This window comes from Camelus dromedarius, chromosome 5 (genome assembly GCF_036321535.1).
Source record: "Camelus dromedarius isolate mCamDro1 chromosome 5, mCamDro1.pat, whole genome shotgun sequence".
Classification (NCBI taxonomy): Eukaryota; Metazoa; Chordata; class Mammalia; order Artiodactyla; family Camelidae; genus Camelus; species Camelus dromedarius.
Genome location: NC_087440.1, coordinates 30471635 through 30499251, shown reverse-complemented (window position 1 = coordinate 30499251; position 27617 = coordinate 30471635). Strand labels below are relative to the sequence as shown.

Below are 27617 nucleotides of genomic sequence, written 5' to 3'. Positions count from 1 at the left end.
ACATAGTGGAACGTCCCCAAACACCAGAGGAACTGCATTATCTGTGTCTACTGCATCCTACCATCACGCCGGCATCCACAGATTATTTACTCTTCATATTGTTCTGAATCTGTCAATTCAGTCCGGGATTCTCTGACTGGGTTATCCTTAGCATCAGGTGAGGTCCTGTCTGGGGTGGGGCACTTTAGATACTAGAAGGTGAGTTTGTGATTGGAATAATGTTCTCTGTTGATTAGATAATGTCTGCTTAGGAATTTTTGTCTTAGTCACCAAATAGGTTTCAGAACAGACTGTGGTCTGTTCTGAATGTGGGAAGCTTCTCATTCTAAGTATTTTGAATGATCCCACCCCTTAAAAGAAGTTATGATAAAGAAGACACCATTTTTCATTTAAGAAGATAGGTTGCCAAAGTGGCATACCAGTAGGTCTGCAAGGCAAGATGAAGGACATTGGATAAAGAGAGGAAAGGGTAGGGGTGTGTGTGTGTGTGTGAAGAGACAGGCTTAGGGGAAGGTTTAAAACTGAAGTAGCGAAAGAGTAACGGGTTGGGATAAGGGATTTGGTGGAGCGGCGTATGGGTGCTCGGACAGTTCTCACCTTCTGCATGTTTGATCTATTCCATGCATCTGGCCTTTTGAGTGTGTCACTTCCCCAGTTGACAGAATCCACTTAGACATGGATAGAAAGTGATAGAAATCTGCTGAGCTAGTTGTGAATCACTAGGAAGCACAGATCTTGTATTTCCCGGGACAGCCTTCTCTGCAGTACCCGCTGGGTGATGGGCTGGAAGAATCTTGGCATTGTGGTAACCACCACTGCAGAGTTTTGGTTGTAACAGGAAAAAATTGACATTTTATGTGAAGGGTCAAGTTTCTGATAGGTAAAGGAGGATGGTGAAGGGGATCAGTCTTTAAAAGAAACCATAATACACATCTCCTTTAAGAAGAGTGAGATTTTTCTGGGCGAAACTACCATTTAAGATTAATTTGTGAGTGCCAAGAACTGTGCTTGCTTACTAAAGAATGAGATTTGATATTCTCATCTATAGAAGGACTAACATTTTCACAGCATTCAGATGAATGCTGAGTGCTTTGAAGATGCTGTTTGTCTACAGCCCTTAAAGGTTTAAGCTTTATCTTCTGAGCCTAATGCCTGAAAAATAAACAGAAGACAGATATTTTTCTGGACCCTCCACCCTTACCCCTAGAAGTCAGTCTGCTTCTGGAGTTCCATTTGAGCAAGTCCCTGATCTGCAAGTCTTTGTGCGACCCACCCTTACACTATTGTAACCAACTTAGTATTTCCTATTTTACCTTTAGCATTAGATCCATTGATAGACTGTGGTTTCATATCTTACTCAGTTGAACTTTTTATATCTCCTCTTTAATTAATTATTCTTTTTCTTACAAATTGGTGGTCTTCCTTTCATCCTCCTGTTACGATTTTGTTCACTTTGCCTTTTGTTTTAATCCACTGATGTGCCTTTTTGCATCTGTCTTGTTGAGGCCTTTTAAGAATACAAAGAGACCCTAATTTTCAAGAAGCAGTTCTTTTGGTACCTAGTACCCAAGTAACAGTTGTATGCCCTCTTTACTACTGCCTAAAGGTTTATTTAACCATTTATTACACTCTAAATTTTATCCTGGATAACCTCCCCGCTCCCCCGCTATGTTGTTTTGTGTGTGCACGTGCATAAAGTTGTGATTTAGCTCTTTTTTTGCATTTTCTGACTAATTCCAATTGCCTTTAAGATTTTCATTGTATTTATATTGCAGAATAAGTCCACTTCTTTGTAGTTATTAGATGTTTTAAACTTAAATTGCAAAGTGTGTTAGTCTCTGAGATTTCTCATTAAGCTGTTCGGTAGGTGACATTTCTTTTGCCCTTTTTATTATCCATCTCTTTCTGTCCTTCACTACACTCCTGGTTGTTTAGTGTCACATGAAGCAAAATGGTCAACTTTAACATATCTTAATTCTTGCCTTTAGATCGCAGCAGGAGACTTTTCAAAATAAAGCACTTTATTTCTACCCAGTAATGTGTGTTACATGACAATTAAAAACCCAGCAGGCATAAGCAGAAAGACTGGCATAGATAATTGCTTTACATTCACCTTCAGCAGGGATGAATCCAGGAATATATTTCCAAGCAGTGGAGCAGTGTAGGGAATCTAGACACAGATCTAGCGTTTTCATGTTCAGATTGTCCAAGTATATTCTTATTAGTTGTTGGAAAACAATTCCCAGAACATCAGACTGACTCCTATTCAAATAGAAGTACAAAAAAATTTCAAAGACAAACCAAGGATTTTAAACATTCCATACTGTTAAGCATAATTTTTAAGAAAAGATTGGCTTTGTCATTGAAAGAAGGAAACATTCCTGATTTTGTTCCCTCAGTACATTTCCAGAGACATTTATTGTCTGACTTCTTTTTATTTGGTATTTTCAGACTTTATTTCATTTTAAAAAGGTAATTAAATGACATATTACTGAAATTACTATGTAATAATAGGGCTGTGTTTCTTTCTTTCCCTGCATGTCAGCCCCCTAAATCCAACAGTTCCAATCCTTTTGATGATGTCCCAATATTCCAGTAATGACTAATTCCGTACTGACACCTTTTTGTTTTGGTTTGGTTTGTTGTTCTAAAACTATGTCAGTAACTTTCTGTGAAAGGATATGTATTAACTGAATTTTTAATTTCATCTGAGAGGGAGGATATTCAAGATCTGTAAAGTCTTTGGGGTTTCTCAAACTGTCTCTCACAGTCATTATATACACTTTTGGAATATCCTGCCTCCTTTTTTTCTTCCCCTGTGTCTTTTGGGGATACACTGTATCTTTGGGAATTATTCCTTTGGGACATGGGTATTCAGAGGTACACGGTCCCAGTGGTGATGAGAATTTTTTGGTTTGGTTCTAAAAGAAACTAGTGATTTCAGGAGTTTGGCTGCTTGTTTGGAGCCCCAACTATAATAGGATTTTGTAATAGAACATGAAAATCATAGACTATGATAGCCAGCTATCAGATACACATCCGTCTAAGTGAACTGAATGGGAAGATTTTTCTGGATTTTTGTATAGGGGCTACCAAGTTGCATGAACACTGAACTTTCACTCTGTTCTATTCTTCATTGCTTCTGCTTAGCACCCAGTCATTCTTTGTTTATTTACACAGTCATCCTCCTATAAAGTATAGTGTGTTTCCCCATTTTTCAGGTATGCCTTCTGTTAGGGGGACTTTTTGCATGGTGTCTTAAATATATAGCAATAATAGTCACTTCCATTCACTGCTCTCCTGAAAGTCATAGGAGTCAAAAGTTGAGGCACCTGGGCCTGGACCTGTGAACTACCAAGGGACAGGCTAGTCAGTTGGAACCGTAAGTTCCTATAGGCAAACACTGTGAAGTAAATGACACTGGCTTCATTCTCACAAACACAAAAAATGATTAATTGCATTACCGGCATGCTGCCCGAGATACCACTGCTGGTTGAAGTCTGTTCCGCGGTTTTGAGGTTAAAGGGTTATACTGCTCTCTCAGCACAGGAGTACTCGTCCTTTCATCCTGCCCAGCAGTCCTGCTATTCTAATTGTGCAACTCCTGCGTGTATTTCAGTATCCCACCATTCTGCTTAGCAGATCAGCTCAGCCAGATCTCTAAGGAGTAATTCTGCTTTGAGAGAAACCTTTAGTGGTACTCTTTTAAATTACTGGACAGGGAATAATAAACTCCTTTTTATTTGCCTACTATGTGCCAAACATTGTACATCACTTTTTAACCTTCAGAATAATCCTGAAAACGTACGTGATGTTAGTGTTGTTTAATAGAAGAGGAAAAATAGGACTTAGTGAGGGTAGGTAACTTAACCAGAAGTAGGATTCTGGTCTGTGGGACTTCAAAGCTGGGTTCATTATCATTTCCCCGCCTTTAAAAGTTCAGTGCTGACTCCTGTAGAACTGTCTTTGACCACAACATTAGACAAGGAGGCATTTTGTAGCCTGTTAAAGCTGTACCTTGGCAGTCATAGAACCTTGAGAATGTAAAATTTCTTTTTGTATCTGTTTGTCAAAAGGGGGAAAAAAAGAATAATAGTTTCTTTTATTTAACTTTGTAATTTTGAAGATAAGATTATGTGAAATTCTTTAAGCTTTGCAGTGGAAAAATCACTTGGTCATACTTGCAAATAACTCCATTTTTTTAGTCAATGCAAGTCAAACTAGCCCACTGAATTTTCATCAGTTCCATGTCACTGGGTCATTTTTTGTGCCTAGGGGCACGAATGTGAAAATAACAGTGTTTCTCCTCCCCTACTACCCACAATTTTTTAACATAAATGTTGCAGTGAAAACAATCCCTCATAAATAATTAAGTAAATATTTATATTTTTCTGTTAGGCTGAAAAAAATGTATGTATACTTGGTCCAGTTAAAGTACGATGTGCTGGGTAGTATGGGAGAGCATAAAGAGGACCAGGACTCTGTTACCTGAATTATATATATTGTAAGGGGAGGGTAAAATGGGCAAAGGGGACAACTGTATGGCGATGGGTGTAAGGTAAATTTTTGGTAGTGAGCACTCTGTAGTGTGTACAGAAGTAGAGAAATAGTGTTGTACACATGAAACTTACCTAATGTTATAAACCAGTATTACCTCTGTTAAAAAAAAATTGTATATATCATTACACTGGATATCCAAAAGTGGTATCATACAAGGTGGCTATTGATCCAGTTAGATATTCTTCATCTGGAACCCAAAATATTATTTTCATCTTGGTGAATATGTGCCAGTGAAGAGACCTTCTCCACATCCAGTCTAACTTGACCTAAGGGCAGTGATCCTTAAAGATTAGGCTTTTATTTCCTGTCTTCAGACTTAGACCAAAACTCCAGGGCATTACTGGAAAAAAAAAATCTACAATGAGGCTGACTCAAAAATGAATCCATGCACTATTTTTGAATCATATGGGTATAGTTTCATCCATTCAATTCTTGGCACAGGTTTAAATTGGCCACCACTGAGGCTTTATGGTCCCAAGCCTAAAGGAGATAACTAAAATTTCATTGCTTTCAATAATGATTATTACACTACAGAAAATAGTCTTTGGAGTGGGTGGGTGTAGCTCAGTGGTAGAGTGCCTGCTTAGCATGCATGAGGTCCTGGGTTCAATCCCCAGTACCCCAACTTAAAAAAGAAAAAAGAGGAAATAGTCTTTTATGTGTATTGCATGCAGCTTCTTTGCTATATGAAAAAGCTGTGTCTGCTACAGGTCCTAAAAAGTGGAGATGCTTATGATTTTATGACGCCTCTTCTGAATGTTTCTGCCTGTGTACTATCCCAGTAGTCTGAGAGAAGCCCTTGCTTTTGGCCGGATGCCTCCGTATTACCCCTCTGCAGCCCTACTCCCACACACCGTTGGCTGGAAGTTGAGAATGCATTCCTTCAAGGAAAGTACTTTGAGTACCCATTACCACCTGATAAGCAAAGGAAATATCGTAAGAAGTCATACATAGCTCTTGCCTTTGTGCAACTTGGATTCTAATACGGGGGTAAGGGAGAATGGATATCAAACAATTAACTATATAATCATTTATTCAGTCTACTATGAAAAAGTAATTATGGATGTTACAAGAGAATTTAACATACACCATAGTAGAGTTGGGTGGTTAAGAATGTGACCTCTGTGCCACATTACCTAAATTGGAGTCTGGCACCACTTTTCACTGGCTGTGGGATGTTGGGCAAATTACTTAACTCTCTGTGCTCGGTTTCCTCATCTATAAAGTAAAGATAGTTATTTCAAATTTAAGAAAATTAAATCTGTTAATCCATTTTCATCACTTGGAGGAGGGCCAGTTGTGTAATGTACACTCAACAAGTTTTTTGCCTGGGTGGTCAGGGAAAGCTTTTCTTCGAAATGACGATGTTGAAATCAGCTTTAAAGGATAAGAAAGAACTAAATAGGCAGAATGGAGGGGAGCCAGTAAGAAGGCAATTGGAATAGTCCGGGGAAGTGAGGATGGCAAATTGATCCAGAATGGTAGTAGAGGCAGAAGTGGATGGGTTTGAGGGGTATTTAGGAGGTAAAGGTAGGATTTAGAAATACTGGATGGAGTGGTAAGGAAGAGTTTCTGGGCTCTGCAGCCATGACTGAATAGGAGATGCTGGGTGATGATGACCCTCTGTGTGTGCACGCGTGGTGGTGAGGGTGGAGGAGATGAGAGAGACTACAAAGGAACCAGTCTTCTCAAGATCATAAGCCTCTTGGAGAGGTGGGGCAGCTGAGGAGCCTGGGGAGACTACCAGGAAGAGCTACTGAGTAAATAAACAAATGCATAAACAGGCCTGGAGTTCAGGTGTCTTGCACAGGGATACGAATGAGACATAACATACAGACTGTTGAAGAAAAGAATGAATAATAATTGAGGCCATCCATGTGAATTAGACACTCTTGAAAAGAAAATATAGAATGAGAAGAAAAGAGGGCCTAGGACCAAAGCTTGGTGAACTTCAGCAATTAAAGGCTGGTGGAGGGGAAGTGTAGCAAAGGAGAATTGGCCAGAGAGGTAGAAGGAAAACCAGAAAAGTGTGATGCCCTGGAAGCCATTCAAAGAAAGTGTCTGCAGGTGGGAGTGGTTTTTTCTGAAATCTTTATGACCTTTCCTTGGATCCCTGAAAGTTTTAATTTAGTTCTCTCACTACTCTACTCATTTTGGGCACCAGTGACTTGAAACAGCTCTAGCAGGTTTAGGCTGACTGAAGCCAGTTGGTTGAACATGATTTTCAGGCTCTAGAATCTAAAGTGTAGTTATTCCTGTGTGCCTTAAATTAGATTTAATGTAGAGGAAGCAAGAGCTGGAGTGCATATTCAAGCTCATAGATATTAGCCTGCTGAAATTAATGAATTATCTTGAAGGCCGTTAATCTAGGTGGTGATCCCCTCTAAGGCTGATTAGCATCGCCTAGGCAGGTGGAGACACTGGCAAAAACAAGTTTTTTCCCCAGCTATCCATCCAGTAACATTTGTTTTGTACCTCCTAGAATATAGTGTTTATATACCAAGAAGTGTGCTAGGTATTACATTAATCCTCATTAATGGCCCTGTAATTTAATCCCACTTTGTACAGACTCAGAAAGGTTTATTTACTGGGTAGGACAGAAATCTGAACCCAGATCCCTCTGACTTTAAGTTCGTTATACCTCCAGTCCATATAACTAAAATATGAAATAGAAGATAATTATCCTAAGATTACTTAACAAAAATGCTGTGAAAGCTCCTATGGAGCTAATTACTTTTGGCTTGACAATGAAAAGTAGGGAACCAAAAGGCTTTCAGTTATTAAATCCAATGGACATTTTAAAGTTCTTATATTGTTGGACGTTTTTGCTTTGTTTGATGTAATTAATTACTCTTTCCCCCTCCCACACTCTACTCTCTTTGCTTCTGTGACATTGCACTCTCTGCTTCTCTAGCGTTTCCTTCTCTACCTGCTTAGTAGGTGTAGCTTATTCTGATTCTTAAATCCCGATGTTCTCCTGGGTTCCTCCTTACCTTTTCTCACTCCACACCCCAAATCTCAAATTTGGGGGCTTCCAGGTAAGGGGTTTGTTTAGCCTGCATGGTGTTTAAAATATTTTTTATAATTAGTTATCTACATTTAAAACCCAAAAGATTTACATAAAACTCCTTATTTCTGGCTTTTGGAAAATGTGAAGTTCTCTCTCAACCTTGGATGTGTGTTTCCATATGGCAACACTTCACTGGAGCTGAGTAGCAGCTACTCTCTTTGGAACAGACATTCAGTTCTAAACAGACCCCAACATTTTCCATTGTCTCCCCAACAGTAATTGGTGTAGTGATTCATATTTTTGTTCCATTCTTCATACACCCTGGGTAATACCCCCTCTTCAAACTGCCATTTGATACTGATAACTCTAAACCTATCATCAAGCCAACTAACTGTTGGATGTGTACATCCAACCTCCTATTGAATATCACTACTTAACATACTATGGGAACTCATACTTAACATGGCAGAACTCATCATTCCCTGTAAACTCTAGGTCTACCAATTTTTATCCCCTCAGTATTATTACTCAGCTCTGTCCCTTCCTTCCTATCGTTACATTGCTATGATTCAGGCTCTTACCCTCTTGTTAGGATTCTTGGTTAGGATCCTTTTTGGCTAACTTAAGCAGGAGGGGAATTTATTGGAAGAATATTATGTGGCTCACAAAATTGATGGGAATGCTAGAGAACCTGGCTTAGAAAATGATGTGAAACCAAGAGAGGTTAGGGACATGGAGAACATGACCAGGGTCGTACCACTGAACACTCTATGATGCTGCAGAATTCCAGTGTCTGCCATTGCTAAATATTGTCTAACTGGTTGGTTCTGGGTCTTTGTATTACCACTGCAAAGTCAAAGTTCTCCACAGGAGTGTTCACTTAAACTAGGCTAGGTCATGTGCAAACTACTTCTCTGACAGGAAGAGGAGGTAGGACACCCTCCCCTTCCCCCTCCAGGTGTTTCAATCCACCCCCCAACCCTGGCTTTGTAGTGGAAGGTAAGAGCCAGCCTTCCATTGAAGACTCTTACCTTGAGCTATTCCCCTGGTATAGGAAGGGGGCTTTTGATTGCTGAGCAGGAAAAAAATAAATAAATAAAATATCCACTGTACAACTCTTTTGTGGACTACGTGGACTACCACAGCAGCCTCCTAGCTACTTCTGTGCCCTCTGCCCACTCACCCTGCAAATCTAGTCTCTCTCCGGCAGCCAGAGTTAGCTAACTAAAATGCGGTTCTGATCTTATTCCATATTTCAGTGGCTTCTCGTCCACCTATAAGAAAATGCTTTAATGTGGCATTGAAGGGTTTCATTGAAGGGTCTGGCCCTTACCTGCTCCTTCAATCTTACATCCTTCTGATTAATTTCTTTTTTCTTATTTACACTTTGGCAAGACTGAACTGCAGAGCTATTTAAGAGTTTCCTGTAACCAACTCATGCTGTTTTTCATTGCTGTGCTCTGTTTTGCCTTTCCTCTTTCTGTCCCTGAATACCTCTTGTAGCCCACCTTACCTTCCCTAGTTAATGCCTCCTCACCCTTTAATATATTTTTATTGAAGTATATTCAGTTTACAATGGTGTGTCAATTTCTGGTGTACAGCACAATGCTTCAGTCATATAGGAACATACGTTTATTCATTTTCATATTCTTTTTCACCGTATCTTCCTCGCCCTTTAAGAAACAACTTCCTTGATACCTTTTCTCCTAAGTTATTAACTCCCTTTCATCTGTGTTCCTGAAGCAACCCCCTGTTTATGTCATTGCACGTTATCACCTCATAATTGTTTACATTTGCCACTGTTATGATAGTCCCTGTTCTTAACCCTCTCCCCACATTTATACACAAATATCCTACCTCTTGTGAGTTCTTTGTATTAGAAAACCAGAGAGTTCATCTCTGGTTTTCTAATACTACCATATTACTCCATTTATTGTATGCTCAGTAAATGTTGAGATAAGGAAGAGGCATTTGATGTGGATCTTAAAGGATAAGTAAGATTTTGATAAGGCAAAGAAATGAAATAAGGATGACATATAATTTGAAGGCAATGGTATTAGCTAGGCCCAGATGAGAAAAAATGTGACAATAGTAAGTTGTCTTTGGCTAGCATGTAAGTGTATATGTAGAACAGTGGGAAATGAGAGTGGAAAAGCAAAACGTGGTCTTAAGGATTATGTCTTAAGTAACAGGAAACTTTTGAAAGTTTCTAAGCAGGAGACTGATTTGGCCGTACTGTGTTTTAGGAAGTTAATCTGGTAGCAGAAAGGACTCATGGGGGAGAGATCAATTATGAGGCTTCTTTCTCTTACACAAGCAGCTGCATCAATGGAGAGGTGACAGCAGAAATAGAAGAGTGAGATATATGAATCCTGGCTTTGTCACTAAGTTTCGTAGTTGAATCACTCCACTCTAAGCCTCAATTTTTTCATCTGCACAAGAGGACTGAGTTGATATAATTGGCAAATCTTTGCCAGTTCCAAAATTTGTAATATATTTGCAAAAGAGCCAGTGGGATTTGGCAGATGATTGGATGGTGAATACAGGAGGAAGTTTCAGAGGCACCTTTGAGGTTTTGAGCCTGAGTGAATGGGAAAACAGTACTGCTGTTGATAGGAGTGGGGATTGGGTGTGTCCCTAGCAATAGTGGTAATGCTAAGATCTTGAGAAATAGGAGATCTAAGGCCAAGTTGATCTTCCTTGCTTGTGTCCTAGAGCACAGAAAATAGGATTTCAACGTTGAGCACAGAAAAATGGACTTCATTATTGAAGGTGGTTACATTTCAGGGGAAACTAGTGGTGAGGAGGTAAGCAGCTATTTTCATTAAGTTTACTTTGGGAGTTTTAAGCTTACATACTATCATTCGGGGGCTGACCACTCTCGGGACTTAGAGTGATCTCAAGCGGTATTGCAAACTGGATACTGGCCCATATGTCAAACGGGCTAAGTGTCAAGGGAAGCGAGGTGAGGGCCGGAGACCGGGTTTGGGAGTGAGGAGTGGGTGTGTGTTTTGGGCAGGCGCTGGGAACTGGTCGTGGGTACCTGGGATTACTTTCTAGGAAGTGATACTGCTGCCCAAGAGTTGGAGTGTCAAGAATGCAGTTTGGGTTGTGACAGAGAGAGTGCTTTATCTTTAAAGAGTAAAAGGCCCCGTGTTCCAGCAGTTGGGCTGACTCACTGCCATGATGGAGGGAGATTTGGCCCCTTTTAATGAGTAGAGAGGGATGAGGTGTAGTCGCTTCAGCGGAGGGGTTGACAGGGCTGTTAGAAGGCAGGGGATTCAGAGGGAGGCGGAGTTGGCCCAGCGTGGAACCCTCCCTCCCGAGTTTACGCTCTCTGCTGTGCAGAATACAGTGTAGGTGGTTGGAGAATTTAATCCCCAGCACTAGTTTTCCGCAGCTTGAGATCGTTCCTCTGGTTAGGCCACCCCTCCCCTTTTTTGCCCCCCCAAGCAAGCTGCAGGCTTCGCCTGGGCCCTAGAAACCGGATAGGCCTCTCCGTGCGCTCTCAACCTAACTCTGGGGTGGCGGGGGAGGGGGAAGTTCTGTTTAGTCCCGCCCTCTGCGCTGTTTTGCGTCTTTGCGCCTCTGTTGAGTGACAGCGGAGCTCAGCCAATGAGGCCGCGGGGCGGGCAGGAGCATCAAGTTAGGCTGCGCAGGAGGAGGGGGAACTGGTGCTGGAGAGACAGCGAGAGGGGCGAACCGGCCCCCCACGGCCGCTGCAGGTAAAGGCACCTCTCTTACCCCGCTGGGGTGAGGCACAGCTCCTTTTCTCTTTCAGGGCTGGTCGGGCCTTCCAGCCTGTAGCTTCCGCCCTAACATTGTTCCCACCCGGGCATCCACACCCCCCCACCCCGCATCTTCCCGTCTTGGCCATCCCCACCCTGGAGGGCACCCTGCTAGCTCACTCCTTCAAGTGCATGTACCTCATCTCCATTTTTGGGGCTCCAGTTGCCAGAAATCTCCCGCCTCTGCTGTATGGGCCTTACTGGCACCAACCCCGGCAGTATGAGCAGGTAATGTACCCGGGTCCCCGCCACCCCCACCCCCAGTCGCGTTTCCCTCTCCATCAACCCCTCACTTCCTTACCTTGCACCTTCCCTTCTTCCACATGAGTACATAATTTCTATAGTTTCACCTTTACCCCTTGATCATACGTACATGCTTTTAGCGTTCATAGTTGCCTATTTTGCTTTCCCTGTTTATTCAGAAGGACTCACTTTACCAGCCATGTTTGCCCCAAATGTCCATACCCCTGACTGAGGTTTGAGTGCTTTTTCTTTCAGTATTTGGGAAAACAAAAACAGAGTGACCACACATTTGGCAGTGAGAATGGTGAAGATAGAGAAAAATGGCCTAGGATCTCGATCTTGAGAAAATCTCCGGAGTGGCTTCAAGTTAATAGCTCCATTTCTTATGGTCTCTGTCCTTCCATCCTGATCCTTTGCTGACCCTAAATTGTGATTACATTCACCTTGGATGTTTATAAGATTTGAGACCCCTTGGGTCTCACAAATGTCTTCGTGGTACAGTTTTTAAATCCTTCTCTTTTAAAACTATGTTGGTGATTTTCATTTTAAGCCTTCTGATTTATTTTATTTTAAAGGAATTTCTTGAAACTGCTTCTACCCATCTTTTGTTTCAGTAACATGTGTTTATGTCTGTCTGCCACTGATCCTCTTGAAAGGATACAGTTTCCAATAACAAGACTAATACTTTGAAGTGAAATAGTTCTTTACTGAATCTGAGCTGTTAGAGGTTAAGGGGGCATGGCTGGTACTTTCTAAAAGTGCATATTACCAAAAAAGGTTAATGTGAACAAATATGGCATTCATTTATTATCCTCTAAGAGGATGGGCAGTACAGAGAAATCTGTAAATGGAGAATGGATGTCTATAGTTCAGTTTATATAATTTTTATCTATTAGACAGCTAATCTCTGTTGCATTGTTTTTCATCCGTCATAAACAATGAACTATGATAAACTTCTTTTTAAGAGACTATAAGAACTATTAATCTACCACAGAGATGTTGATAACCCTTCCAAACCAGTCATGCTGCTTCTTTCCCACCGCCCCCCCCCCCATGCTGGCTTTTACAGAGCCTCACTGGCCAAGAGATACTGTCTAGTTTTACTGAATATAAATAACCTAAACATTGTTTTCCTTTTCCATGTGATTAATATAAAATTATGACATTCAATACACATTTTCAAAGTTTATGTACCTTCCACCTCCCAGTTGAGAATCACTGCTTAGTTGAAAGGTATGAGAAGATTGAGATGGAAAGTACAGAGTAGAATTAAAACAAAGTCATTTACGATCAGACGGACAAGTTGTTACTGAAATGGGCAAGAGTGAGGAGACACGTGAAATAAGAACAGGAGAGTTGGTACTGTAGATTTCCAAAAAAAAGAAAAAGAAAAACACTCAGATGAACTATATTTAAGGTGGTAAAGTATTTCTCTGGATTGTTACTTGTAAGTTATAGATGGGTGGCCTTGGATTTTAATCTTCACTGACTAGTTAATTCTGCTTTCCCCAACTCCCACCTGCTAAGTTTTCTGTCATTAGTTTGGAATTACGGAAAGTGATTAAGTGCAACCATCAAACTCTGTTTTTCCTTTTAGCGTATATGTGTGTTTCTCTTTGGGGCAATGGTGGGCAAAGACTGGCTTTTCATTCTCAGTTTGACAAAAGTCTACTATGATTTTTTTTTAAGGCAGTTGCTTTACTTAGGGATATCTTAAATGTTTCATATATTTGAATATTTAACATCTATTTATTTTTATTACCAGGATTTGAACCATGGAAGGAGAATTCATGGGATGGATGAGCTTGGTAGAATAGGCCAGATACTGATATAGCCAGGATGACCTATAAGTAGGAATAGAAGGAGGGGTGAAGAAAGTTGGAGGTATGTTTGGAGAAGTTTTAATTTTTCAAAAGTCAAGGACAACTTAGGTCAGTAGAGGTGAGTTGATGGGATGGGACTGAGAAGCAGTGAAACTTGATGGTGTGACATTAAGTCAGGTGGTAAGGTTTTTAAATTTTGAGGCCTGGACTGAACCAGGACAACTAGAAATTTGGCCCCCAAATTGGGAAGGGAGATAAATGATAAGTGCATTGACCTTTGAAAACTTACACTTGAGTTATATGGCGGTAAGGAAATACTTCAGAAACTGTTAGCCTTGTTTCTCCCATTAAAAAATGAGATTGCTCTGTATCTGAGATTGGGCAGTTGTGGAGGGAAGGAAGAGCATTTGGGTGAATAAACTGCAAGGAGTCATGGAAAGGACAAAATACCCCATGGAAGAAAAGGCAGGTTATAAACTGTTACCAGCATAAACTTCTAGCTCATGGAAACTTTCAGTGTAGTTTTTTTGTGATACCTAACTGTTAGATATTTAGTGTAACTTCTCTGACAGTGAATAGGAGATGAAAGACAGTAAGTAGCAAAGTAGGGTCATTAAGTAGAAAAAAGCTGATGGTGGTGTTGAGAAAATTTAGAAAATTACGGAGTAGATTTTGATTAAATCAAGAGACCCATAACTCTTCTGATCACCATTTTGAGTACTTTGGGGGCAGGTATTAGATAGGAGAGGCTGGAATAGTAGCCGGGTGTGGGAAGTGCTATGGACCCTGGTTAAAATGGGAAGGGTGTATATACAGTTGCTGAAGCTAGGAAGGTCTTGTTTAACATTGGTGAAGGTGCCATGTGTGCTTTGTAATTTTGACTGATGTGCTAACTACTGATGAGTCTGTTCTCTTTATGTCTGACTTTCTGGCTATTTACCCACATTATATTGTTTTACAAGGATAATTGGAATGGGTTAAGGAAGGGGGAGAAAAAAAATCTGGCAATTGTGTGGGTAAGTCTTCTTCAGTCAAGTCCGTACTGTGTCACTGACAGATTTCTTCTCTGATGTCTTCTGAAAGTTAGGAAAAATGGTGTTTTCAAGCAAGGCCCTCCTGGATTGACAAATACTGCTATCATATACAAAGAGCAGACACTGCAGACACTACATTTTCATATAGTTTAGTTATGTGGTGATGTCTTAGTTTTTCCTTTTCCCAGCATTTTAAATGAACTTAAAGCCCCAAATGTGGATTTATTAAACATACTTTCAGTTATTTTAGGACTGTTTTTCAAGATGGGAAACTTTCTACTGTCTCATCTTAGAATCAGGGAATACCATTTAGCTTCTCTAAGGAGTGAATGGTTCATTCCAGACACTGCAAACAAATACTTTTATTCATTAAAAACATTTTTTTTGAGTAACTGCTGTGTATGTGATATCCTACCGGTTCTTTAGGGATCCACAGATAAGTAAGACATGGTCCCCACCATTCAGAAACTCTTATCTCTTGGGGAAAGGGGAGCTGGGCCACCATGCAGGATTGTGCAGGGTGTGCATTACACATGTTCATTATCATAGATAATATATTTAGTATGACAATTTTCCAGCAGATGGCAGACAAGTATCTTGAGGAGCAGGCAGCTTTTTATAATTTGCACAAAGGAACCATTTGGGCCTTCAGAGGAAATGGACAAGAGAGTTACCATTTTAATAAAATGTTAAATATAAATGCCTTAAATAAGGTGCAGACAACATTGAGTATTTAAAGAAGGTTAAGGGACCAAGTCATCACAAATTGCTCACCTTGTAGAGTTCAGGGCTCACCTAATGGAGTAGAAGACCTTTGAGGGTGGCAGAGATTTCAGCTGGAATAGATGTTGGGGGGGAGGAGGGTGAAGGGTATGTTCCAGGAAGAAGCTACAGCATAACAGGCAAAGTCATGCCCATAGGAATGTCATTGAGGGAACTGTATTATCTAGTTGGACTGAAATGTAGGGTATATATAGGAAGTGATAAGAGTATAGGAAGTGAGGAAAGTGAAAGTTGGGAACACAAACTGAAACTAAATTGTAGAATTCTTTTAATCCCTTGGAAAAGAAGGTTTTGATCTTAAATATGAGAAAGTGGGGAGGGGACTTCATAACAGAAATACTGTGTATACACTAATTGGTAGGTTGACTAGAATAAAGTTTGTGAAACTTCTTGGGTAAAATTATACTATAAACTTAGCGGGGTTGTGCTGTAAGCTTGGTCAAAGGTGGTAATTTTTGCCAGTAATAAGTTAAAGTATCTAAAATGCGAGGGAAACTTATAAAATACAGTATATCCAGAAACCTTTATCTACATTCACTGAAATGTTGCTGGTATATTGTTAAGTTCTGTCAGCTTAAGAACCTGACATAGAAAGTAAATGAATATTAAATTTCCTGAGCTCCACCTGAGAATGAGAATTGTAAAAGGAAATGGACAGGGACAGCTGAGTGACCTTGACAGATAGAAACTTCAAAGTGTGTAGGTGTAAGAGCCCCCGAAGGGGGTTGGTTTGTTTCTTTTTTTTTTTCTTTTTCAGTTTTAGTTTTGAAACAGAAATGTAGATGTTCTTTCTGCTGTGTCTCTGTCCTCAGATTACCTCACATTTCCCTCTTCTCTTATTATTTTGATGCTACTTGATATAAGGGTAGTACCTAAGAAGGAGAAATTTTCCCTGAGGTCACCTACTTTGCTTATTTGTCATTTGTCTTCCTACAACAGGAGTTCCACCATCTTCCTCTGAAGACCTAGCCATCTTGCTCCATGAAGGTCAGGACAATCTGACATGCACTTGTTTCTTGCCTCTTTACCTGAAGAGTAGTCCTCTTCCATTGTGTACATTTTTTTCTTAATAGGGGAGGGGAGGGGAGAGCCAGTACCCCCCCTCCCCTTCCCTCCCTAGACCTTGGGGAAGTATCCCTGATTGCTTTCCCAAGATGGCAGACCCCATCATGGATCTGTTTGATGACCCAAATTTATTTGGCCTGGACTCTCTGACTGATGACAGCTTCAATCAGGTCACACAAGACCCTATTGAGGAAGCCCTTGGACTGCCAAGCTCTCTGGACTCCTTGGAACAGATGAACCAGGATGGTGGAGGTGGTGATGTGGGGAATTCATCAGCAAGTGACTTGGTCCCCCCATCAGAGGAAACAGCCCCCACAGAACTTCCCAAAGAATCAGCAGCTCCAGCTCCAGAGTCCTTAACCTTGCATGATTATACCACTCAGCCCGTCAGCCAAGAGCAGCCAGCCCAACCTGTCTTGCAGACATCGACGCCAACATCAGGACTTTTGCAGGTCTCCAAGAGCCAGGAGATCCTGAGCCAAGGGAATCCTTTCATGGGTGTCTCTGCCACAGCTGTCTCCTCCAGTAGTGCTGGAGGGCAGCCACCTCAGTCAGCCCCTAAGATCGTTATCCTTAAAGCCCCACCCAGCTCCTCAGTCACTGGTGCCCATGTGGCACAAATTCAGGCCCAAGGTATCACCAGCACAGCTCAGCCCCTTGTGGCTGGCACGGCCAATGGTGGAAAAGTCACTTTTACCAAAGTGCTAACCGGCACCCCCCTTCGACCTGGTGTTTCCATTGTCTCTGGTAATACAGTGTTGGCCGCCAAGGTCCCTGGGAACCAGGCTACTGTTCAGCGCATTGTCCAGCCCAGCCGACCAGTAAAGCAGCTGGTCCTACAGCCAGTTAAGGGTTCAGCTCCTGCTGGAAACCCTGGGGCCACAGGGCCCCCACTGAAGCCTGCAGTTACACTGACCTCTACACCTACCCAGGTGACTTGAGTGAAAGGGGGAGGTGAATTTTGGTTTAGCAGAGGGCCCAGCAACTGTGTGAGAGCAAGCACATGAGACCTGTCTCTAGGAGATCCTACTTAAATTCGGTTTTGCTTTTTATCAGTTAGTGTTGACAGCCACGTGTTTATTACTTGCTAGTAGAAACAGTGTTAACAGATGTTTTGAGTTCTTGCTACATGTTTACACTGTGCCTAGCTAGTGCTGAACAAGATAGACGCGGTCTGTCCTTACAGAGCTCACAGTCTGCCAGGAAATACAGACCTTAAACAGGAACTCACAATAATGTATGATGTCAAGTTTTACGAGAAATACAGGACGCTGTGGGAACAAAAAATCGGTTTTGGAAAAGTGTATTTGCAAGATTTAATAGAAGCTATGTGTATGTTTTCCCTGTTCTTATTACTAAGATTGTCCTCTCCCAGTGTTGCCCAGTGAAAAGTCTAGTTTCTATTGTAAGAAAATAGAGGCCCTAGCCTCTGAATCAAGGGACAGAAGAGCGTAGCAGGAGGGGAGGGCAGTACTAAGTAGGGCTGGTGGAGAAAATATGTAAGGAGGTGAATTTTAATTCAATATAAAGGCTTACTCTAATAGATTTCAAAAAATGGAATGATTGCCTTAGAAGATAGTGAGCCTCCCACCAGTTTTTCAAGGATAGGCTTGGTACCCACTGGGCAGAGGTTTTATAGAAAAGATTTTATCAGGACAGATAGGAGGATAAACAAACTGAATTGTACTGTGTCTTCTGACCCTCAGTTTTTATAATTCTAGGATGAGGAGAACTGGTATATATATTAAGGGGTATGCCATTCTTTAATGTTGTACCTCTCTTGCAATTTCCTGTCTTCACTCTAGGGTGAATCAAAACGCATCACACTGGTCCTCCAGCAGCCGCAGTCTGGAGGTCCCCAAGGACACCGACATGTCGTGCTAGGGAGTCTACCAGGCAAGATAGTGTTACAGGGCAACCAGCTAGCAGCCCTGACTCAAGCCAAGAATGCCCAGGGGCAGCCCGCCAAAGTGGTCACTATCCAGCTGCAGGTGCAGCAGCCCCAGCAGAAGATCCAGATTGTACCACAGCCTCCATCATCGCAGCCGCCACCCCAGCAGCCACCCTCAACCCAGCCGGTGACGCTCTCCTCTGTGCAGCAGGCTCAGATAATGGGACCAGGACAGGGCCCGGGACAGAGACTTTCAGTGCCACTCAAGGTGGTGCTGCAGCCACAGGTGAGGCTTCAGTAGTTAAGAAGGAAAACAAATCTCTAGTCCCTTTCTATTGTCTTCAGCAACCACTTGTTGAATGTGGGCCCAGTTAGACTCATACCTTGGAAATGAAATGCAGACTTTTATTTCTTTCACCCATGGAAACCTTGTTTTCATTGTATCATGGAAAGATTTGAGGGTTACTGCTGGGTTTGGGATAAGAGATGATTTGTCTGATGTTTGCCTTTGAGCTGTTTGATTTACAATCTTCTCCTAATATTCTTGTGAAATAAAAATGGAAATATCCTCTCATTTGAAAGATAAAGAAATAGTCTTAAACAGGTCAAGTGATTATCATTCCTCTCACCCCCAGGGAGGTAAAGGTAGGCCAAGAGTAGAATTTGAATTTTTTTACTTTTAGCCTAGAGACCAGTGTTGGCTGTATTGTTTGGAATTTTTCTAGAGTTGTGGAGATTAGTATTGACATTAGGAGCATGGCTAAAGGATATTGAAGGTTAGTTTGGCACAGTTCTTGCCTTTTCTTATCTCCTTTCCACCAGGAAACACACACACACACACACACACACACACACACACAAAATGTGTCTCTAAGTTAATTCAGTAAGAGTTGGTCTGAGTCCGGTTCTTTTTTTAAAAAATGTATTTATTTTATTATTTTTGGGGGGAGGAGGAGGGAGGTAACTAGGTTTACTTATTTTGTGTTTAGAGGAGGTACTGGGGATTGAACCCAGGACCTCATACAGGCTAAGCGTATGCTCTATCGCTTGAGCTACACCCTCCCCCGGTCTGAGTCTGGTTCTTAAGGAGCTAGAGGCTGAAGTTTCTAGCCTGCCTGCCTCAGAGCTGAGTTTTCAGTCAGGTCATTTAGCTACAGGAGTGTTGAAATTTTAGTGTTTTTATTTCTGTAGGCCGGCTCTTCCCAAGGGGCCTCTTCTGGGCTCTCCGTTGTTAAAGTTCTAAGTGCCAGTGAAGTGGCAGCTCTGTCTTCGCCAGCGAGCTCTGCTCCTCATACCGGGGGCAAGACCGGAATCGAGGAAAACCGTAGGCTGGAGCACCAGAAGAAGCAAGAGAAGGCAAATCGGATTGTAGCAGAGGCCATCGCTAGGGCCCGTGCCCGGGGTGAGCAGAACATACCTCGAGTGCTGAATGAGGATGAGCTGCCCAGCGTTCGGCCTGAGGAGGAAGGTGAAAAGAAACGCAGGAAGAAGAGCAGTGGGGAGAGGCTCAAGGAAGAAAAGCCAAAGAAGAGCAAAACAGCTGGTACCTCCAAAACCAAGGGCAAGAGTAAGCTAAAGTGAGTACCACCCTTGCTGTTTTGATGGGACATTTGAGGACAGTGCACTCGTTTTAAAGTTAATGTTGAGAGGAACTACTTGTATTTAGCAGCTGCATAGTTTAAGGTGATCTATCTTCCCTTTTTCTGACCCAGGTGAACACCAAAACACAGGAAAGATAGCCAGTCTTGTGTTGGGTTACAGTGAAAAGCTGTGACTGTTTTTCTGTATTCTTCCTGATTTTGTATCACTATAGTGTGAAAGAGACTTCTCACCACCCCCCTACCACCCACACCAGTAAAGAGAGACATAGCTGCCCTGTTCTTGCATCTCATCTGTGAACTGGAGAGGATTGCAGGAACCGCTGTCAGCCTTAAGCAGTCTTGACAGATCCATGGCTTGCCACCTAATTCTTGTCACAATTGAGTATCCTCTCTTTCCCTTCCACATCTTGTAGCTCCGATCTCCCTGTCTTGCACTCGCTGGGATTCTTCAGGTTTTGTGGTGTAATTATAATAATGCTTTATTTGTATAGCGTGTTTCAGCTTCAAAAAACAAGTATCATATCTTTTACCATACTTGATCCTCAGCAACCGTCAGGCCAGGTATCATCAGTGTTTGCAAGTTAGAAAACTAATGCCAGGCTTGTGACAGAAGTGAACTAAAATGAGGCCTTGTAATTCTTAGTCAGGATCTGTTCTGCTGTGTTAGGCTCCCTTCCTTCAGGTATCTGTGAATTCAGTGGTGGCAGCGATTTGTCAAATCTGGTGTAAAGGTCTCCTAGTAGTTTAGGAGCCCCTGTATCTTCTTTGTTCAAACACCTCAATCAATAGCTGTATGTCACACTGACCGAATATCCTAGATACTAATGTATTGAAGCTTCATATGTGATGATTTAAATTAATTACATTTTCTTATTCCTAAATTTTCCTTGCCTTCAGTGTAACTAAATCTGGCCTTTCCTTTTTAGCACCATCACTCCTGTGGTGGGTAAGAAGAGAAAGCGTAATACCTCATCTGATAATTCAGATGTGGAAGTCATGCCTGCACAGTCACCCCGGGAAGATGAAGAAAGCAGCATTCAGGTAAAAGGATCCCTAAGAACTTAGTTTAAAAAAAAAAAATCATGTTTAATTATGATAGACAAACCAGGATTAGATACGGAGAAACGATAAGCCGATGCACATTTTTCTAAACCAGTGGTAGGCCTAAAAGGTAAAAGAGGTAAGATTTGGTCATGGTCATATCTTTTTCATTTTAATTTTTTTCTGGCAAAAAGCATATTACTATAAAATTAGCAACACTCATTTTCTCAAACTCTAGTGTTTCAGAGGCTAAGCAAATATGAAACTGTGTCACAAGGTTATTGTTAGGGCTCTGTCAATACTTGGGTTTCTCTTAGAACTGTCCAGTTGTTCCTTTTGCCTTACTTCTTCCGCCCTTCAGGGTTCTGACTGTGAGCTGGGTACTTAGGCACAATGTTTTTGCTGCCTTTTGAAGATGAGAGGCATTGAGGAGAGAATAAAAGAAGCTGGACCAAAAGAACTTTAGTCTTCTATCTCTGTTGCTTTATGGTACCATCTTTGGCTCTAGTTTCTAACCATGAAAAGAACCAGGTATTAAGGTTCAGGAGACCCATGGTACTTCTAAGTAGCTCTAATGGGCCTGGCCGATTTACTTAGCTATATCTAAATTCCTTGTATGAAAATAGACATTTGGACTAAACGAACCTCAAGTGCCTCACTAGCTGTTAAAAATTATAAATGCCTCCCCTCTTGCTTAGTATACGTTCAGTTCATTGACATGCTGATATTTTGATTCTTCTTGGGGATATCAGCATGTGAGAATAGCCAAGACATTTTTGAAAAGGAAAATGAGGCAAAAACCAAGTTTAACAGACTTTAGAATATATTATGAAATAATAATTACTAAGAGTTTGAAATTAGAAAAGAAATAACAGATGAATTAAAGATAATAGAGTCTAGAAGTAGATTCAAATAGTTCTGAGAATTTAGTATATGAGTTAAAAGGCTATTTTACATCAATGGAAAAAAGATTATTTAATGAATTGTGTTAGGACAACTGACTATCCCTTTAGGGAGAAATAAATAAAACTGGATTTCTTGCATTACTCTTCAAACAAAAACAAATTATAGTTTAATCAAATGTCTAAATGTAAAAATTGAAACCATGAATCTTTATAAAACACAGATGAGTTTTCTTTATAATTATCAAGTGAGATAGATCTAAAGAGAGTGTTAAAATTCAAGTCATAAAAGGAAAGATTGATACATTTAAGTGTATAAAATTATGCATTTATAACACCAGCAAAAATTCTGTAAACAGCAAAGTGGTTAAGACAATAGACTCTGGAGTAAGATTTCCTGGGTTCTCATATTAACTCTACTAGTTACTAACATTGTCACTACAGGGAAGTTTACTTAACCTCTTAGTGTGTCTCAATTTCCTCATCTCTAAAATGCAGATAATAGTATGTACCAAGTAGAGTTGTTAGGAGGATTAAATGTAAACATTTATAAAGCACATACAACAGTGCATAGATAGGAGAGCTTACTAAGAGTTATATATGTGTTTGTTAAATAAATAAACAAAGGGTTAAATAAAATATTTGTTAAATAATCAAAATACAAACTGAAGGCAGCTCTTTGTAATACAAGAGATATAAAAATTAGGAAAATTTAGAAAATGGTATATTAATTGACTAGCATTGCCATAACAAAACACCACAGACTGAGTGGCCTAAACAAGGGAAATTTATTTTCTTACAGTTCTGAAGGCTAGAAGTCCAAGCTCAAGGGATCAGCAGGCCTGTTTAACTCTGAGACCTCTCTCCTTGACTTGCGGAAGGCCACCTTCTCACTGTGTCCCTACATGGTCTTTCCTCAGTGTGTATATCCCTGGTATCTTTTCATGTGTCCAAATTTGCTCCTCTTTCAAGGATACCAATCCAGTTGAACTAGTGCCCAACCTAATTCAATCACCTCTTTAAAGACCTTATCTCCAAATGCATTCACATTCTGAGGTACTAGGGGTTAGGATATCCTCAAGCTAAGAATTTGAGGACATACAACTAAGTCCGTAATGATTGGTAATACCAGTGTTGGCAATGGAGTTGAGGGACAGACACTTTTCACACAGTTGATCGGAGCATTGAGACGATCTACTTGGCAAGCCAGTGTGTCAGTGTGTAACAAAATTTAAAATGTTAATACCCTGTGACAATGGTTCTGCACTTAGGAAACTACCTCATGAATGTATTCTTAATGTATGTAGTGATGTATATATTGTAGTAATATTTGCAATAGCAAAAATGTCCAAAATTTTAATGTCCACTGTTGAGAAATAGTTAAATAAAATTATGAAAATCCATGTAATAGAATACTACATGGCAATTAAAAACAATGAAGTAGGGGGAGGTGGATATAGCTCAGTGGTAGAGTGCGTGCTTAGCATACACAGGGTCCTGGGTTTAAATCCCAGTGCCTCCATTAAAAAAAGATCAAGAAAAAAACAAAACAGAACAGTGAAGTAGAGTAGAGTGTGCTAATATGGAAAGCTCTCCATATTAAAATGAAAAAGTCGGTGTAGAATAGCCTGTATAATGAGTGTGTTTATGTGCATGTATATGCATCCTTCCCCCCACCCCCCTCTGTGTAAGGATATACAAGAAATTTAAAGTATGTATCTTTGAGGAGAGGGGTTGAAGGGTAAGTGGGTCATGATTACTGTACTTTCATTTTTGTTCTTTGTAACTGAGATTTTTTTTGACACCTGGACTATTTACCATTTCATTTTCTAGGCTAAAAACATGTATGTATATGTGAGAAAAATTACAACAGTGCAAAAAGTAGACATTATGAAAGTCTTCCAGTCTAGACCCCAAGCTCACAGTCCCCTAGTTCTCTTCCCCAGAGGTAACCTCTGTTACCATTTTTGTGTGTCCTTTCAGAAATACTCTACTTTCATGAGCGCTCTACATCCGCTTCCACTTAACATAAGTATTCCATACCTAGTCTTTTTCAATAATATATCTTGGAGGTAGTTCTTTATCAGAAAAGATAGATGTAGCTGATTCTTCCTCCCACCCTCTTTTTTTATTATGAAAAATGTGAAATATACACCAGAGGACAGAGATTATTTAATGAAGTCCTATGTTCCATCACCCCAGAAGGTTCCCTTGTAAACTCTTTCCAGTCAATTCACCATCCTCTTCCTCCACTGACCCCCATGCAACCACTGTTCTGATTTCCATTACCATAGACTAAATTTAGCCTGTTCTTGAACTTCACGTCAATGGAATCACGTAGTATGTACTTTTGTGTCTCACTTTTTTCAGGATAATGTTGTTCAGATTCATTCCATATTGTTGATGTACTAGTAGTTCATTCTTTTTTTTTTCTTGAGAAATACGCTGTTTTATGAATATACCACAGTGTTTATCCAGTCTCCTATTAGACTTTTGGGTTGTTTCCGACTTGGAGCTATTATGAGTAAGGCTGCAGTGAAGTCTTAGTACAAGTACTTTGTGGACATAGGTTTTCATTTCTCATAGCTAAATCCTCAGAAGTTGATAGACTGTTGGGTAGTTACACATATAACCATATAATTTTATGAGAATCTGCCAGCTTCACAAGTAATTGTCATTTTACTCTTCCACCAGCAATGAGATCCCGGTTCCTCATCTTCAACATTTGGTCTTGTCAATCACCCCACTCTTCTTAAATAGTTCTGTAGTATTCCATTTTTGACTATAGCAAATTTGTTTAACCATTCCCCTATTAGTGGGCATTTAGGTTTTCTCTGGTCTACTACCACAAATAATACTGTAGAGATTTATATATATGCACAAATTTATCTGTAGGATAATATCTTTGAATTGGTATTGTTGGATCAAAGGGTTATTGTCAGATGTTCTCTGTAGGCATGTTCTTCATGCCAATATGTACTCTCACAGTGTATATATTCCTGTTTCAAATATCTGATCAAACTTTCTGATTTTTGGCATTCTGATAGGTGCAAAAAAAAATAGGTATCAGTTTAGTTTTCAGTTGTAAAATTTTATCATGAATATGAGCACCTTTTTACATTAAAAAGCCATTTGTATTTTTTTCTGTGAACTGTCTGTTCGTGTTATTTGCCCATTTCTATTGTATTGATCTTTCCTCAGTTATTCAAAAGAACTCTTTATGCTTGGGAAATGTATCATAGCATTTTTTCCCCCTAGTTCATTGTTTCTCTCAACTTTGTTTATGATGGATTATATTATGCAGATATCTCAAAATTTTTATAAGGTCAAATTGATCAAGTTGGTTTATTAGAAATACCTCTATTCCAGGATTATAAAAAAATTTTATGCCTTTTAACTTAAATCTTTTGATCCATTTATAAATTTGTTTCTTTCATCCTCTAGATAGCTAGTCATTTGTTTTTAATCCCATTTATAGAATAATCCACTTTTTCCTAACTATTTTTATCATGTTCTAAATCCACATAGTATTTTTAGTCTATATTTCAACACTGTTTCATTGACCTGTTTATCTCTTCTAGGAGAGGTACCAGGCTGTGTTAATTAGTATAGCTTTATATTGTCCTTAATATCTGGTAAGGCCAAGTATATTTTTTCCATATTTTTCTTGGTTATTCTTAGATATTTAGTTCTTCATTTGAGTTTCAGAATCAGCTTATCTAATTAAAAAGTTTTGTTAATTTTGTTTTGCCAAATTTATGTGATTAGGGAGGATTAAATCTTCTTATTCCAGAACACTGTATTTTACTATTTATTCAAGTCTCTTTTAATGTCTTCCTGTAGTGTTTTAAAGTTTTCTTTATATAGATTTTATGTATTTCTTACTAAATTTAATGTGTAAGATAATTAATCTTTTTTATATATAGAATCTTTTATTATGTTTTCTGACTTAATCTATATAAGAATGCTGTTGATTTTTAAAAATTAATTTTATGCCAGGCAAGTTTGCTCAATTTCAGTAGTTCTGCTGCTAATAGCTCATTTGATTTTGGGTTTTTCAGAGGTTATAACATGATTGAAAAATTATAATTTTGTCCCTCCAGCCTTCCCAATTTTTTTTATCATGAGCTGCAAGTATTTCTTAGGTTACTTAATTAAAAATCCTTTACTCAACCACTTGAAAGAATAGGGTAGATATAAAATGTCTTCTTATGGAAAACACCTCCAAGAAAAACATTGACAAAAAAAGTAAGCAGCAGAACAATACATATGGTATGATCCTACTTATTAAAACCAACCAAAAAAAACTAAAGAAAACTATTTAGAACTAAAACAAAGAAAACAGTTAAAAACAAAGTATTCTTGCACTTTTGCACTTCAGGGTTGCTCCTGGTGTGAATCTCATTTCACCCTGTAGGTTGAGAGTCCTGTTTCAGTTTTTCAGAGGCTCTTGAAAATAGTACCCAGATTACTTCCGGGTGAATTCTGGTTTTTTGATAAAACAATTCAGCAAATTAATATATATTCAGTACATAGTGTAAATTATGTAGTTTGACGTCACACAGTTTGGTAAATAAGCTCTTTACCATCTTTCGGTTTAACTTTTCATTTTTGGAGTCAAATCTATGTATATGACCATAGGCAAGTAGTGTTAAAGGTTTTCTGTTTGAGAGACCAAAGCAGTTATTTTAACCATTTTTGCCTCTACAGAAGAGACGCTCAAACCGTCAAGTCAAACGAAAAAAATATACAGAGGATCTGGATATAAAGATCACGGATGATGAAGAAGAAGAAGAAGTGGATGTAACTGGTCCAATAAAAACTGAGCCTATCCTCCCTGAACCAGTGCAGGAACCAGATGGCGAGACTTTGCCTTCTATGCAGTTCTTTGTGGTAAGCTGAGAACTTAAGCAATTTGAGAGGTTTGTCTTGCTGCTCACAGTCCCTGTTGACTGACTGCATCTTTTGCCACAGGAGAATCCCAGTGAAGAAGATGCAGCCATTGTAGACAAAGTGCTTTCCATGCGGATTGTGAAGAAGGAGGTGAGGTCTCAACTTTTACTATCAGCCCAAAATGCTACATTCACAGGCTGTATTTAATGAGCACATTAGGATGTCAGGATGTATTGCTGCAGTGTAGTTCCAAGAGATGGTGGAGAAAAGTTAGATAGAAAATAGGAACTGTCTTATTGCCTCTTCTTTCACTGTCTGTTTAAAATGCATAAGGGCTTAGTTTCTCCAGCTATGGGTCCTCTAGTATTAAAGTTCCAGATTAGTTCTTTAATCCCTTAATCAGTAATATATCTTGGGAGCATTGGTATGAAGTCTACCATGTGTGCTTAAAATTAAAGGTTCTTTTTAACAAATAAGTTACCAGTAACTATAATTTCTTTTTTTTTTCAGCTTCCTTCCGGACAATATACTGAAGCAGAAGAATTCTTTGTCAAGTACAAGAACTAGTATGTGATCTCTGCAAAAAAGCTTTTCACCCCTAATTCCACAGGGTTGTAAAAAGTTCTCCTGTAGTCTATCCTGGGTGGGAATGTGTCCCCTTTTATATAGTCTCCTCACCCAAATTGTTTACAGCAAGGAAAATGTTAAGAGAGAAGTTCATGAATTGACATTACTCTCGGTATTACTTGTCGGAAGGTGGAGTGAGGGTGGTTCCTGATAGAATCCCTTGTGATCCTCTGTACCTTAATGCTTAACATTAAGACCTTGCTGTTCAATGTGTGATCCATGGACCAGCAGAATTAGCGTCATTTGGGTGCCTATTAGAAATGTGAACTTTGAAGCCCACCGTAGGCCAGGCGGTTTGTGTCTAAAACCAAATTTAAGACAGCCTGACCTAAGAGACTGTCTCTTCATTGAAGCAC

The 27617-nt window shown here is 39.9% G+C and overlaps 1 protein-coding gene across 7 annotated transcripts in view; it reads left to right on the top strand.

Moving 5' to 3' along the window:
- The window catches only part of CHD8 (chromodomain helicase DNA binding protein 8), a 54334-nt gene that overhangs the window by 1016 nt on the left and 25701 nt on the right, over positions 1-27617 (top strand). For 3 of the 7 annotated variants that reach the window (XM_064485796.1, XM_064485795.1, XM_010990175.3), the window contains exons 2-8: positions 16181-17238; positions 18112-18483; positions 19389-19774; positions 20725-20839; positions 26452-26634; positions 26716-26784; positions 27145-27200. In XM_064485796.1, the coding sequence (XP_064341866.1) occupies positions 16396-17238; positions 18112-18483; positions 19389-19774; positions 20725-20839; positions 26452-26634; positions 26716-26784; positions 27145-27200 (2024 nt within the window). In that variant the 5' untranslated portion in view covers positions 16181-16395. Of the gene's footprint in view, positions 1-10285; positions 10378-11193; positions 11296-16180; positions 17239-18111; positions 18484-19388; positions 19775-20724; positions 20840-26451; positions 26635-26715; positions 26785-27144; positions 27201-27617 lie in introns of those variants that run through there. The other 4 variants (XM_064485794.1, XM_010990176.3, XM_010990181.3 and 1 more) reach the window with 4 other exon arrangements.